Here is a 15845-nt window from a genome sequence, read left to right as displayed (position 1 = left end):
CAGTTGTTGAAGTAGACTACACTCTTAAAAATAAAGGTGCTTAAAACGTTCTTCACAGAGATGCCATAGAAAAAAATGCTTTGGTTCCACAAAGAACCATTTTGTCAAAGCCATCTTTTTGTAATCTGACGAACCTTTTTCGCCACAAATAAAAACAGAAATGTTAACGGTTTTTTATGGAGCCAAAAGGTTCTTCTATGTATAAAAGAATAACCATGATTTAAAGAACTTGGAACATTTATATATCCATACATCCTAAACTATTAAAAAAAAATTGTATGCACTTTGAAATACTATTACTTTTCTAGTTATAGCATGTATCAGATATATTCAACAAAAAGCTGATATGCGTTTTACTTTAGTTTCAAAATCACCGACTGTTGTTTGTGTGGGCACTCCTTTCTCTTCAACTCTCAACAGCTTTATGAAATGTAATTCCCCAATGATGAAAGATACTCACCAGCCCTGTTTTTCGAATAAAAGAGTTACATTTTTAGTTGATCTCCTAGTTTTATATCAACCCATGGGCAGAAAGCACCAAAAACCTGTAGGGATTTATTTTTCAATGAATCATAATAACACAAGCCGAGGGGTCAGTCACTGAGAAAAACCAGAGAGTGTCAGAAATCTCAAATAATGCATAATTCATCCGTGCTTGAAGAGGACTTTGAAGGCAGAGTTTTCAATTATCCCTTCTTCTAAAAGCCATTTCATTTTGTGACCAAACGGCCTTGTGTAGTGTTTCGTCTCAAAGAGAGGTTTCGGAAGACACGAAGGCCACACACAACTCTTCCGTCTTACGTCAATCCGAGCTTCTCCACCTGTTCACAGGACTCTGTAACTCGCACACTGTCTTCGTTTCTTGGGGCCCCTCTGGTCCCCACAGAAACGTCTTGATGGTTTTAATTTTATGAGGCGGGACCCCCCTCTCAGTGCTCATTATTTTGGGGCGGGGGCTGATTACGACTTCAGCCTTTGTTTGTAACAAGCATCGGTTTCCTTTTGTTTCTATGGCATGTCGCATGTCATTCGTCGGTTTTATAAATCTGATGTCATTATAGACTTTTCTGGTTCGTGTCTTGGAACTGCCGGACTCGGGAGTGTTGAACTTTCTGATGCGATAGCCAAACGGCGTTCCATAAAACGATGGCAGGACACTTACAGTGGGAGAGGGATTTCTGTCCATTAGGGAATATGGGAATGTGAGAGCCGTAGATGGGGCGGGATAACGTGTGTTGCCCATGAGTTTGCCATCAGAGGTTTTGTTCACTCTTCTGGTATGAAGAGTCGGTCTGGTTCTGCTATGTACGTTCTTTTTTTCCTGCTTGTCATTTTGTTCCCTGTCTTCTGGGACATTGTTAGATTCACCAACGTCAGTAATATCACATTGAATTTGTTGTGTGATGCGGTCTTCCGTGACTTCATTATCTGTAATGCTCTGCGGTTTTTTTCCCTCTGTGATGTCATTCTCAAAGTTTTTCTCTTGTGTTTTGCCAACTGAAATGTCATGCCAACTGGTGTCTGTGATGTCATATTGTATGCCATCTGTGAAATAATGTTGTCGTTCTTCATTTATTTTGTTGTCGGTGATGTCTTCGTTTTGGCTCTGTGTGATGACATCATGCTCTCTACCTTCCTCTGTGACGGCTTGCTTGTTGTGCATCTCTGAACTTTAAAGGAAAACAAACTGTCAACACTTACAATCCACTAAACTATTTCAATCCAAAGTGTGAGCTGGCTGCTTATACGACATCTTTGTCATCCTATCCTTAAGACTCTTAATCAATCGAAATAATTTGCTGTACACGTGGGACATAAAGTTTACATATTTGTAGCCTTTTCATGACTGTTTGTCTGGAGGATTACTTTTAAAAAGTGTTCAAATGTCCCAAAAGTGATTGCATACTAAATCTAAGTAAGGTCTCGATTGCTGCGCCCTTGAGACTCATGTTCGGAGTAAAGCATTTTGCTAGTCTGGAACATGAGCTGAAAAAACCAACCTGCAAAAACCAAATGGGAAATGAAATCTGCAGCCGGACCTGCAGCTGTATCACAGCTGCTAAGATACCGAGATACCGAAGAACTCAAAACACGACTTAAAATCCGTCCATCAAAAGCAGTGAGCCGCGTAGTCATTGGAAACGATGAAAATACACAACTTCACTTCAATGGGATGTTTTTGCTTGTGACTGTATGCCCTGTTACCTTAATACATGCTTTTATGTTACAGGCAGGTTCAGTGATTCATGGTTAAACAAGAGCTATATCCAGCTTTATCACTTTTAAGCTCGGGAATGTTTGGTCTGTGTATCTATAAGATTAATGCCATTTAAAGCTTAGTTACCACAGACAGGCTCTATTGTGCGTTCCCACGAAAGTGAGAACATCAAACTGTCATCCGCAGAATGCAGGACACAAACCAAAAAGTGCAGAATGTGTCATTTAATACTACCCAAAGGCCTCGGAGCTTATGATATCACTCATGTACTCTCATTAACTGCCTTTGTGCTCATTTCACAATGAATGAGACTATTATTTCTGTCATTCAGAATGCTCGCCAGTTAATTCCTTCCAACTTGTTCCTCTGTTGTACTGAATTCTGTTGTACTGAATGTTCTTTTAATGACCTTTTTTGTTTTTACCTGTTCTCTTGTTTCTCCATTGACTCTTCTCTTTTCTTCTCGGGCTGGTATGAAGGCAGGTAGAGATGTAAAAATGGAGTCAGATCTGGTCTCTGGTCGGAGTGTTGAGGTCCATCTTGGAGGAAACTTTGATCATCTTTTCTTCTCCAGAGAATCTTGCACGTGGGGATTTCTTTTTGAAGAAAGAATGAATGAGAATCAGAGGGGGGGATTTGAGTAATGAAAAATACTTATATGTATTTATGTATACAAACATTTGCATTTACATAAACATAAACATAATAAATGCATCATTCTTTAAAGAGGAGAATATAGCAACAATGTTCGTTTGCTAGTTTATCATTCTGATCAATGACACATTTGAGAAAATTTAAACCATTCATTCAATCTCATGTTAACTGATCATTATCTCCACTTGTCCCAAATCCAATGTAAAAATCCCCAGTAGATCTCTGTTAAGCAAGTTTTATATTATTTTTTAAATAATGCTTGAAATCAAACTTTGATGCTCATAGTTAAATTCTGAGGCTTTAGCCTGGATTTCACAGACCGGGTCACATATTTGAATCAGTCTTTGACTGATCATTAAATGCTTTCATCTGTTGCTTTCCGATCAAAGTGCTACCAGAGTTAAGGCAGACACTGATGTAAATCTGAATAACTGATGACATGGAACTGTCACGTGACTAATTAGACCGGAGCCTCTGTGCGCATGTCATTGTGATACCTGGCGTGCTGTGTGCTCGACGCCCCGTCTGATTCTCCAGTGGTACAGTGGAAGGCCTTTGTGTTAGATCCACAGTTACTCTCTCTCTCTTTATACTGCTCCTTGCTCTCTGTCTTTCCTCTGTGCTCTTTATCCCAGAATACCTAGCCCATACATCCATCTGTCTTTCAACTCTTTCACCTGTTGCAGGAGAGGAACGCGGTCTATCTTTCTCATCTTTATAGGCCAATGATGTGGAGCAATTGGTGGGTCGCGGTGATAGAACGCATCGCACCCCACACGCTGCGAGAACATAAACACAGAACATGATTAATTGTGTTTAAACTGTGGACCAGCCAGTATGAAGTCATCCTGAACCTTTGTGAAGCGTTTAACAACACTGACTGTTAAATTACGTTTTCATGTTATGCTATTTTGTTTTCATTATTGTTATTTTTTTTTTTAATAGTTTTTCCACATATAATGTAAAATACTAATTTAAATGCGGACAAAAAAGTAAAATTTGCAAGAAAAACAGAGAAAACATAACATACAGTATTACAGGAAAAACTGTTATTTTGCGCCCCAGCTTTTTTTACATGTATGTTATGTTTTGTTTTCAAGTTATTGCATTGTGTTTACATTTGTGTGACGTTAAGTGTTTATGTTATGTTATGTTGTTTTTATTATGTTTTGTTATGTGATGTCTTTATTTCATGTTATGTTTTCATGTTCTGTGTTTTTATTATGTTTTCATGTTATGTCATGTTTTTAATGGTATGTTTTCATGTTATTATTGATGTTATATTATGTTTTGATGTTATGTTATCATGGTTTCATGTTATGTCATGTTTTTAATGTTGTGTTTTCATGTTATTATTGATGTTATATTATGTTTTGATGTTATGTTGTTATCTTTGTATGTGGTCATGTCATGTTATGTTTTCATGTTATGTTGTTATCATGTTATCTTTGTATGTTGTCATGTTATGTTATGTTTTCATGTTCTGTTGTTTTCATGTTATCTTTGTATGTTGTCATGTTATGTTTTGTTTTCATGTTATGTTGTTTTCATGTTATCTTTGTATGTTGTCATGTTATGTTATGTTTTCATGTTATGTTATCATGTTTCATGTCGTCTATATGTTTTGTCATCTTTTTCAATATTGTGTTTTCATGTTATGTTGTTTTCATGTTATCTTTGTATGTTGTCATGTTATGTTATGTTTTCATGTTATGTTGTTTTCATGTTATCTTTGTATGTGGTCATGTCATGTTATGTTTTCATGTTCTGTTGTTTTCATGTTATCTTTGTATGTTGTCATGTTATGTTTTGTTTTCATGTTATGTTGTTTTCATGTTATCTTTGTATGTTGTCATGTTATGTTATGTTTTCATGTTATGTTATCATGTTTCATGTCGTCTATATGTTTTGTCATCTTTTTCAATATTGTGTTTTCATGTTATGTTGTTTTCATGTTATCTTTGTATGTTGTCATGTTATGTTATGTTTTCATGTTATGTTGTTTTCATGTTATCTATGTATGTTGACATGTTATGTTATTGTTTTCATGTTATGTTTTCATGTTTCATGACGTCTTTATTTTTTGTCATCTTTTTAATATTGTGTTGTGTTGTCTTTATGTTTCATGTCGTCTTTATGTTTTGTCATGTTAATTTAGGTTTTTAGTGTTGTATATGTTGTTTTAATGGTATGTTTTTTTTATTATGATTTTATGTTATGTTTATTTTCATGTGTTTCTAACATGAAATATTGTTTTCATGTTAGAACACATGAAACCCAACATACTGGGAGAACAGAAAACTATGACAAAACATTAATAATTGATTACAGATCACGCTTAACTGTGGAAAGTCGTTCTCAACCTTAATCAGCAACACTGCCAGGTACATTATGTTACGTTTTATGTTCTGTTTTCACATTATATTAAGTTGTTTTATATGTTCACTACCCCATTAATCATACACTGTCTGAATATTATTTCATACTTTGCTAACCATTTTGCTCATTTCAAACGCTGTGATAGATTACCTATAAGCAATGCTTTTCTGCCTATGAATGATATCCTGGAGGTTTTCTCCGAAGGGCATCTTGAATCTTAAGAGACCTCCCCTGAAGCGTGGTGTTGCTATAGACACCAGTGTTTGGAGAAGATGATTCACGTCGCATTTACTTTTATGTGTCGAGAGATGGAACCCCTCTCTGGTTTGTGATCTGTAGTTGCAGTCTTTGTTTCAGCGTGGGGTTCCATGCCATTGAGCCGGTGTTTCTCATGAATCCGGTGAGGTCTCTGAAACGTCTCAAAGGGTAGAAAGGCATCACATGGCTGTGCCCATGATTGATCAAGGGTTGAGTTACTGAATAGAGTGCTCACCTGGTGCCACCTAGCAAATGGAAAAGACAAAAATGAAGAAAACGATCTTATTTATTTTTCTCTTACATTCCATGTTTGGTTTAACTGTAATCTGTAGCTAGTGATACTCATACACAGAATGCAAGCTGTAGCTGAGTATGAAGACTTGACATAACTTTTGTTCAGCGTTTGATGTTTTACGATTTTGGACAGTCAGATATGGTACAATCCCATGATGAAAAGCCTTGTGTTTGCTCTATGAAATGCTTGTATAGCAGTATTAGCAGTCAGGACATCATCATCATCATTAGTCTTTGAAACATCAATCATGCTAAGTTAGCATAAATTTGTCTTCACATATTCCGTGTTGTTTCAAAAATCTGTGTTTATTTCATGATTTAATGGCAGAATAAGGTATGTGAACCATTTTGGAACAGATGCAAAAACGAGAGCCCAATGTTTTCTATGCGTTATTCAATGTATGCGTGCACCTGTGTGCTATTGCATGCTCTTTATATACTATATACATGCACTGTAAAACTATTTACTACTTTTTTGTGTAATGTTTCTTACACAGTTCTTAAAGTAAAATGTACTTAAAAAACTGTGCACAAAAAAAGAGTTTTTTTACAGTTTGTTCTCCTCGCAGTATTTGTGTTGAAGTCAACATCAGAATGGCATTTTTTTACACAAGAAAAATCAGAAGCTAACTTTTACATTGTACAGTGCCACTCGTGTAATGTTCAGAATGAGTACATGAAGACGGGCCCAACAGCTTCTCATTACACTGATCCCATACACCCATAAACTATACAACATCTGTAAATCCTTAAAGATCCGCTTACTAAAGTGATACAGACAGCAGGTCTCTTTCATCTGACCCATGCCTACAAAGAGAATGTAAGTGTCTCCATTGCTTTAAAAAAACAGAAATGCGTAGAAACACTTCATCAAAAGATTTAAATCAACTTTAGTCTTACCTGCCAATAACGTTTAGATCCCAGACCCAGAGTTTGTTTTAAACTGCACTTCATAAGTTTGGATATCTCTTTGTTGAAGGTCTGACCATCTTTGTAGTTTCCAAGGGAACGCTTTAGTTTGGTTTACTGTTTGTTTAAATTCTGGTGGTAAAGGTGTGTGAGTAAGACCCAATTATGTTATCCATGGATACAACAACACAACCTGGTGTTAGCTGTACCTAATTATGTGTTTCAGTTTTTAACCGTGGCACGCTCAACGCTTCCTTGATTTGGAAAAGTTAACCTATTCCAGGAAATGTGAGTTTGTGACATTTATGCATCTGCAAACCACCTCATGCGAACATTTGCATGGGAACGCTTTTGCAATCTGCAATTCACACACAAACTGTATTTTACGAAAAACATATGGATTAACATTTTACCCATTCACCTCCCCAGTCTCCCGCCCATTGTTAAACTGTCAGCGTATGATGATGTCTGCTAGCTATCGGAAGGAAAACCTTTGATTTAAGATCACTGTATTCATTCCAATAGAACGTCACTTTGAGTCCAGAACAAGTCATTCCTTGCCAATCTACTACAACTTTAAAGGGATATATCACCTAACATTTAAAAAGATGTCATTATTTTATTCACCCTCATGTCATTTAGAACCTGCATGTGACTCGTTCTTCTGTGGAACACAAAAGAAGATATTTTGAGAAATGTTTTGAGTCCGTACAATAAATATCAATGGATGCCAGTTGTTTGGTTTCCAAATTCTTCAAAATATCATCTTTAGTTTTCTGCAGAAGAAAGAAAGTTGTAAATTTGATTTGAATGTTATCAAAGCTTTTACTGCATACTTGATGCCTATCTGTCTGTCAACACTTTGGCCTACAAGCCCCCATAATCCATTGGGGCAGGTGACCTGTGGCAATTCGTCCATCACCTTGCAGTGGATTGTGTGATGTAATCTCCGTTGAGAGTACGCCTGTAAAACAAGTGGAATACGTTTTGAAATTTTTGGCACATCAGCAGGCAAGCGTAATTAAATTGTTCTGATGTGTTCTACCGAAGATATGTGTTTAATTCCTTGTAAGTTATTGCTCTGAAATAACTGATTTTTCACGTGTAATGTCCCAGTACAAATGGAATCCGAAGTCTGTAGTTTTAATAAATACAAAAAAATCCATATTTTCCAATATCTCTCCCGCTCGCAGTATAATGATAACATTCCCAACATAAGCCAACACCAACATTGCATTATACATAATGTAAATGACACAGCAGACCATGGTTTTATTGTACCTATTCATCCAGTGACATGGGGGGTCCGACACCAGAGGTACATCCAAGAAGTCTCTCCTTTATTCAGACCTCTGTTGATTTTCACATATGGAGCAAGTGCCTTATTGCAATATAAACACGATTACATATTAGTTGCATTGAAACTGGCCTCCAGCAGTGAAAACAGATACTGAAACCCCGTGGTGAGATCCAACCACTTTTTGCAGTGATCATCTTTATTTCTGCAGTAAAGCACGTTAACACGCATTCTTGTTTAATCCGATTTGCTCGGTGCTGTGTTCGCATTGGATCATCTCTTTGAGAATGCAGTGGTTGACAATTGATGTAGTGTATATCAGCTGTGCTCTTATTCTTCCTCTGGACGTTTTACATGGATAAAAGCAGACAGATGGTGATGGATTCAGTGAGTGGAGTCTTAGGGTAAGGAATGTGAAGAAACCGACTTTATCAACATGGTATCATCTGAAGCAAACAGTTTAGGGCTGCAGAATCTCAGGTTGCTCGAGAGGCACATGTTACAGCCCAAGGGTTAAGATAGTGATTACTTATGAATGTGTTTTTTAACTCTCAGTTTGAAATCTAAATCACACGAGACTCTCTCCCACACCTCCCACAGTTGATGTATCAGAGCTGTCACTAAATTTTATGGGGCCCAGGACACAATTGTTAGGGTGGAGCCCCATTCCTCGGGTGACCCCTTCTAGTCTCAGACACTAGGATAAAACTACTTCATTGGAGTTGTTCACCTTTAAAATGAAAATTCGGTCTTCATTTATTCACCCTCTTGTTATTTCAAATCTGTATAACTGTATTTCTTCTCCAGAAGTCAAAAGAAGTTATTCAGAATAATGATGTTAACAGAAAACAGTTGATCATGACTTTGTTTGATTTGTCTATACAATATAAGCCATTGGGGACAACGTTTTTTGGTTACCAACATTTTTGAAAATTTCTTCTTTTGGGTTTTGCATGAGAAAGGAAAATACACAGGTTTAAGATTAGCTTTAAATATGTTTAACTTAAAGATGTCTTTTTCCTCATCGAGCCAACCTTTTTTTTCTGCCTCCCTCCTTCTTGCATTGACGTAAAGTGATGGTTCACCAAAAAATAAATACGTCGGACCGTCAAAACTGTTTGACCTTCTTTATTCTGCAGAACAAAAAACAAGATATTTTGAAGAACATTGGTAACATTGGCCTCCATTAACTTCCATTGTGTGGATGCAAAACCGCTGGGACATTTCTCAAAATATCTTCTTTTGTGTTCCACAAAATAAATAATCATATACAGATTTTGAATGACATGAGGGTGAAAAAGTGATGACAGAATTTTTATTTTAGGATGAATTATTCCTTTATCTAATCATGAACTGGTGGTTTATGCAGGGGCGCCGTATAGGGGGGGAGTAAGGACAATTCCAAGGGCCCATGACTGACAGGGGTCCCAAAAATAGGTAAAAACTAATATAAAATTATCAAACAATCATCCATTATATATATTTATACTATAATACAATTAATAATCTCTTAAAAAAAATAAAATTTGTTTTTGGCAGTAAAAGTTAAAATTCCCATTGACCAAAAAGTAAACATCCATATTGTCCAATCACCCCCCATATCTGAATGAAATGGTTTGGTCCTGTCGTAGCGTTCTCAGTGACGGTGTTTAGTTGCAGTCAGTAGATGCGCCAGAACTACAGTGGCGACAATGTTCCATTTTCTATGTCCACTTTATTTTTTTGTTGGCATATATGTGCAGCTAAGTATAAAAATCTGACGTTTTCATTGTTTATAATAATAATTATAATAACTTTACAATAAAAATACATTGAGACTGTAAAAGATAGCCTTCAGCAAATGTTTTATTGTTGCTTTTAATCTTGCATCAAATAGTGAACTGCATAATAGACTTGCATGCATGTACAAATCACCAGCAGTTAATATTGTGCTAGTACTAGTATTGAACTACAAGCAGCAAGACAGTTGCAAGCCTTTAATAAGAATTATGTAAAGCTTTTGATGGGACAGTATGGTCCTAGAGATGTGGTGACAACAGCTGCGCAGAGGGTGCCCAATTAGATTTTTTTTCATGGGCCCCAAAATTCCTGGCGGCGAACCTGGGTTTATGTATTCATTGTAATGTATTTACTTTGTGATTATTTCTCTGGATTTAGAGATACAGCCTTTTCCTTCATAAAAAACAAACAGTCAGTTCCATGGAGTGAGCGTCTGGGCATTCACTTCAGCTCCTGGTCTTCCCACCTGGCTTTTACAAGTAAGAGTCAAAGCCCTGCCAACATCTGCTGAGTGGACGACCCCAGTAACTACTCTTTTATATTGCCTCTTTATCTGTCTATCCACCATATGTGGACCATCACAATATTGTTATATCACCCTGCAGTAAGATATGTGTGAGGGACATAAAGATTATAGAGGTTTAATAACGTTTTGTCTGCTTGTAAAAGAGTTTGGTAGGCTGTTTCTATGTTTTAAAGATTGCAAATAATTTCCCAAAGTGGGAAATTAAGTGAAATTAAGCTGTGTTTTAACATTTAAAAATGTAAACACTTCATCTTTATTCCCTTAAGTACACACTTTATACCCCATGTTTGTATTGTATTATAGAATAAAATATTTAAATTAAAGGCACGGTGTATGTAATTAAGCGGCATCTAGTGGTGATGTTACGAATTGCAACCAACGGCTCACTCCAACCCTCCCTTTTGAAACACTACGGTGACTGGCACAGAACAAAGATGTCGTCACAGGTTGTCTAAACACGTTCTGTAGAGCAGTTTGTCAGGTTAGGGCTTCTTTCAAGGGGACAAGGTCAAGGGGACCCACGGTGTAGATAGAAATAGCTCATGCTAAGGTCATAAAAACTTAACGCTTCATTATGTAAGGTCTTTATACACCTCTGAAGACACAGTTATGTAGATTATATTGCATTTCTGTCAATATATCCTCCAAAAGGGAAAAAGTACAACTTCTGGCCTTTAATCAACGTTCCACATGATTTTTGGCATGGTGGTTAGCTATTGTTTCTTTCTCTCCAGACAACAAACTTCAAACTTCTCAAATTCAAACTGAGAAAGCTCCTTGTGTTAGGGGTGTTTACTTTCCTTAACGTTTTTATTTCTTGTTTGCTTTGGCAAAGAAGCTGAATGTGATCGGTTTCAGAGTCTGTCGAGTGTGTGAACCGATGCAATCTTTTGTAACATGCGTGGCTATCTGATTTCATAACATGCGGCATCACCTGTTCTCTGTGGGCGAGTATATCTCTCATCACACTGTATCCCACTCCAACATCTGTGGGCAATTTATCATCCGCGCATAAAACCGAACATTTTTCAGATGCCTAGGCTAAATCTGCTCGAAGATCCGAAAGGCTGTAAATCCAGTTATATCATTAACATCAAATTTTTAGCATGTCATAGATAGAAATGTTATTGAGTTTGACCCATTTCCATTTCGCTTTATAGCTAATGTAGGCTAAAACAAATCTATTCGATTTGGCTCTATGGAGCATTTTATATGTGAATTTGCATAAAACAATAATCTTGTAAATATGTAAAAAATATATAATAAGCCTTTCTCAGCTCAGCTCAGCTGTGCAAACACACGCACACAAAATACATAAAAGCTGAAGTCAGAAAATAGCTGGTCACATATGTCATTTAAAAAACAGCGAGCCAGATTAAGGCGAAGCCTACGCCTTGTATGGCTTGTATTAGAATCACCTGGGTACTAGATGATGTAATCAGGGGTTTCTGGGAGTCTTTTGAAAGCATTACTTAAAATAATAAATGTAACTGCATGTTTGGGTTCAGGTTGCCTTGTTGTTTCCTCACATTTGGGCTTGAATGGGAACAGAGCTGGAACAGGAAACATGCGATTAGTGTTTTTTGTGTAATGTTACACACAGAACTTGACCTTGGGCGGATAGCTAGTCCTTAATGACAGAATGTGTGACTTGAGTTTTTAGGTGTGAAAATACACACAATCATATTTCAGCATTAACAGGTGCCAAAAAACACTGGTCTGAATTCCACGAGTGTGTGAGATTTATCGACAGAAATTAAAATGGTCCTTTTAAAAGCTGTCAAGAAAAACATTTTCAGCATTGGTGAAATAATGTTTTTATCAGGCACAGAAAATGTTTCCAACAAATGATTTGAGTTTTATGGCAGAGAGAGCATGGCCTATGGGGACAGTTGTTGTAGACAGCATAGTTTTTTATATAAATATATAACCATTGCCTACAGGAAAGAAACATTTGACAAGATTCTGATTACTCATGACTCACAGGCTAACAGAATAGTTTGCAACTAAAGAGAGAGAGAGAGAGAGAGAGAGAGATGCAGAAAGTCTTCAGTCAAAATCACTCAACACTTCAAAAACTGACCTGAAGTTCACTGCTTTCCAAACATAAACACGGATAACACGAATCTGCTGTACTGCTGATAGATAGCAACACTTTGTTATAGTAAACAGACACAGTCCAGAGCTCTATTAATATTTTTGTCTACGTCTACATCTTATTTTTTGTAATACAATTATACCCTTGCAAAAAATGTATTATGATTTACAGGGACAGTTCACCCAAAAATAACAATTCTGTCATCATTTACCTGCCCTTGAGTTATTCCAAACCTTAAACACAAAGAAAGATATTTGTAAGAATGTTAGTAGCTGACATGTCTGGGACCTTCGTGACAACCATTGTAGAAAAAATGACAATGTAAAGGTGCCCCAGGACTATTTGCTTTCCTACATGCTTCAAAATATCTGATTTTGTGTTCAACATGATATTTTAGTTACAGTACAGAAACAAAATTAAGTAAGGGGTATTAATGCTCAAATACACACTATAGGGTCTTTCTGGATAACGAAAAATATGAATACCTGGAGACTCAAGCAAAAGCATGTTTGTTCTCCTTGCATCGTATTGGTAGGCAGAGCAAATGAAATCTTAAGGAGCTCTTTTCATTCCCTTTTCTGATGGTTGGACCAGAGCTTGAAGCAGTTGTGCTTGATGTCATATGTGTTGATGGTTTGTTATATTGCTCATCTGTGTGTCTGTGACCTCACAGCCTGGGCAACCGTGTGCAGTGTCACTGCCAAATGTGCACACAAACATGGAATAGCCCTTATATTCACTGCTTAGACTAATGTCATCAGAATGTTTGTATATTTCAGATTTAGGCCTTTGTTTTAAATGTCTGTGTTTTCTGAGTGAAAAGTTCACCCACCCAAAAATGTAGACCCTCATGGTTTTTCAAACCTGTATAAAAGATATTTGGAAGAATGTTTCTAATCAAACTGTTCTAGGACACTATTGACTAGTAGGAAAGAAAACTACTCTGGTAGTCAATGGTGCCGCAAGAACTGTTTGGTGTTTCCCACATTCTTCAAAATATCTTCTTTTATGTTCAACAGAACAAAGACATTTATACAGTTTTGAAACATCTTGAGGGTGAGTGTTTCATTCAAGGGAGATCATCCCTTCACGCCCTGTTCTCTTTGAAGTCGTCCACTGTATTCTATTATCCAAAGTGAGAGCTTCAGAGGGTGTGGGTCTTAAAAAAATAACATTAACTTGTAAAACACCTTTTAAAAAATTGTTTGGAAACTTTCGTTTTTAAAATGTTCAAAGTGCCCTTAAAAGGCATCATTTACTCCAATTTGGACCTGTAAACCTCATCGAAGAGCCCACGTTTCTTCCACCAGCCGCACCTCTGAAACATTGATTACAATATATTGCCTCTTCACCTTGTGTTTATTGTGCTTGGATTTGTTTGACCCCTGAGTGTTGAAAGAGATACTTTCACAGCCGAATGACTCGAATCACAGGGTTTGTGTTTACAACATGACGTTGTATCCAGTGGTGGTGAACACTGTGTGGATATAGCATGTGAGACTTGATTACTCTGGCATTTAACACCAGCGCTGGGTTTACGTGCGTGTGTTTGTGTGGATTGGTGATTGAGTGCGTGTTTAACTGTGATATGTGTGTATTTGCCTTGGCCTTTTGCCTAACCATTGTGTTAAACCCAGCAGCTGTGCAACCCGCTCACCTCCTTTCTTACATGTTTGCTCTTTCAAGCACCATTGCCCAAACTGCTGAATCAATAAAAACAATTTTTGCATCATTACATTTTATGTGTTTTGTCTTTCGTGTTCCGCCTCTCGTGTGTCTTCTAACAACGCGTATGGAAGTAATCTGTGCTTCAGATGGTACATCCTCCAGAACTAGGCCTATATGAGTTTACCTCAAAATACCATCTATTCACCGTCATCATCTTTTCTTCTTATAGAAAGTAGGTTTTAATTTTTCATCATCAAACTAGAGATGTCTGACCTCATACTCTGAGATGTTTTTCCTGTATGTCTCTAACATGGATTTACTGAGTGAGGTAATGCTACTTTGGTACAAATATGTCCCTTGTGATTCCCTTCGAGCCTTTGCTGTCATTTTAGTTTCTATTTAATTTGATGCATTAAAGACATTATACGCATTTTAGCTCGCAACTCAAAAGTTAGCCCCTTTGACTGCAGCTTATTACATCACGATGAGATTATTTTCTGCTTTTTCTGTCACAACACGGCCCATTATTCTCTGTCTGAACCCTCTTCTCATGCGTGACATTTGCTCTATGTTAAGACAAAATGGAATTTGAAAGTCTGGCATTTAATTCAGCCTCCTGTCTCGGCTCAGACTAGCAGCATTGTGGGTGATAAGTATTACACCAAGGTCCATTTCAAGACAATGTTGCATTATGGGAACAATCAAGCTATGATTCCCAGATGCTGAAATTTCAGAGCTAACATGAAACAACTGCTCTAGGCCTACATTTGAAAAGAGAAATGATGCAGATCACAGCTAAATAACATTCTTGGGTGAATCATATCTTTTGTCAGGGTCATAGTAAAGATCCTTTTTTAATATTCTGATATTATTACCCTTGGGTCTTGACGGTATGGTATACAAATTACAAATACATTTTTTTTGAATGATTTTAAACAGATGTTTTGAGGGATTTCTGTGAAGTACAGTATTCCAATAAGCCAGTGCTTCTCATATGTGAGAATTTTGTCTGTTTGCCCTCAAAGCAAGCAGTGAAAGATCCATCTTCACTAATGCCTCGTTTCCACTGAGTGATACGGTTCACTACGATACGCAAATATTTCCGTTTCCACTGTGAATGGTACCAAAACAGTTAACCGTACCACTTTTTTGGGACCCTTTCGTAAGGTTACCTAGCACAATAGTACCAAAAGTACTATTGTAGAACCTAATTGGTGGAGCTAGTCTCACTTCAGAACGCTGATTGGTTTGCAGAGAATCGTCACTTACCGCGTGCTACAAGAGCAACCAGAGAGTATAGATACCAAGAGGCGAAACTCAATAGAACGTTACATTGCAACACCTGCGCCCTGGGTTCCAGCCATTTTGGGATGAATGCGACTCAGCTTTTTGCTGTTGCGATTTCAATATCAGCTCCTTTACTTAAAATATAAAACATTTAAGCTAAAATTCAACCTGAATGATGATAATACATGATGACCAAAGCCTTGGCTCGCTAGAAACCTTGTCAGATATCAAGCATTTTCACGCCAAAGTGGCAGCCGCGCTGATTTATATCAAAAAAGCACTAGAGTTGGTAACCATACTATTTGGTGGAACGACAACACAGGAAGTGCCAATATCATTAACAGATTGCTTTGTTGCGTGAGAATGACGTCGATGGCTACTTTCTGGTGAACACCAAGCTTACCTGTTGTCAGTGGAAATGCAAGCCTGATGAAGGTTACCCGTAACGAAGCATACAATACTGTACTGTACCGAACCG

The 15845-nt window shown here is 37.2% G+C and overlaps 1 protein-coding gene across 1 annotated transcript; it reads right to left on the bottom strand.

Annotated features, from left to right (window-relative positions):
• Positions 1 to 802: 802 nt before the first annotated feature.
• On the bottom strand, positions 803 to 3614 carry LOC130407193 (uncharacterized). Its single transcript, XM_056729917.1, has 3 exons — positions 3370 to 3614; positions 2643 to 2814; positions 803 to 1670 (listed from the first exon to the last, which is right to left on the bottom strand). The coding sequence occupies exons 1-3, from the start codon at positions 3527 to 3529 to the stop codon at positions 803 to 805; spliced, it is 1200 nt and encodes a 399-aa protein (XP_056585895.1). The 5' UTR covers positions 3530 to 3614.
• Between the last annotated feature and the right edge of the window lie 12231 nt (positions 3615 to 15845).

Source organism: Triplophysa dalaica, chromosome 18 (assembly GCF_015846415.1).
Source record: "Triplophysa dalaica isolate WHDGS20190420 chromosome 18, ASM1584641v1, whole genome shotgun sequence".
Taxonomy (NCBI): domain Eukaryota; kingdom Metazoa; phylum Chordata; class Actinopteri; order Cypriniformes; family Nemacheilidae; genus Triplophysa; species Triplophysa dalaica.
The sequence above is the reverse complement of the archived record's forward strand: the minus strand, read 5'-3'. Positions and strand labels throughout refer to the sequence as shown.

Coding starts and splice junctions, on each gene's coding strand:
- LOC130407193 (XM_056729917.1), bottom strand. CDS start 3,529: ATGGATGTATGGGCTAGGTATTCTGGGATAAAGAGCACAGAGGAAAGA. Junction 2,815..3,369: donor TCGAGCACACAGCACGCCAG/GTATCACAATGA, acceptor TTCTTCAAAAAG/AAATCCCCACGTGCAAGATT. Junction 1,671..2,642: donor ATGGAGAAACAAGAGAACAG/GTAAAAACAAAA, acceptor TTTCCTTTAAAG/TTCAGAGATGCACAACAAGC.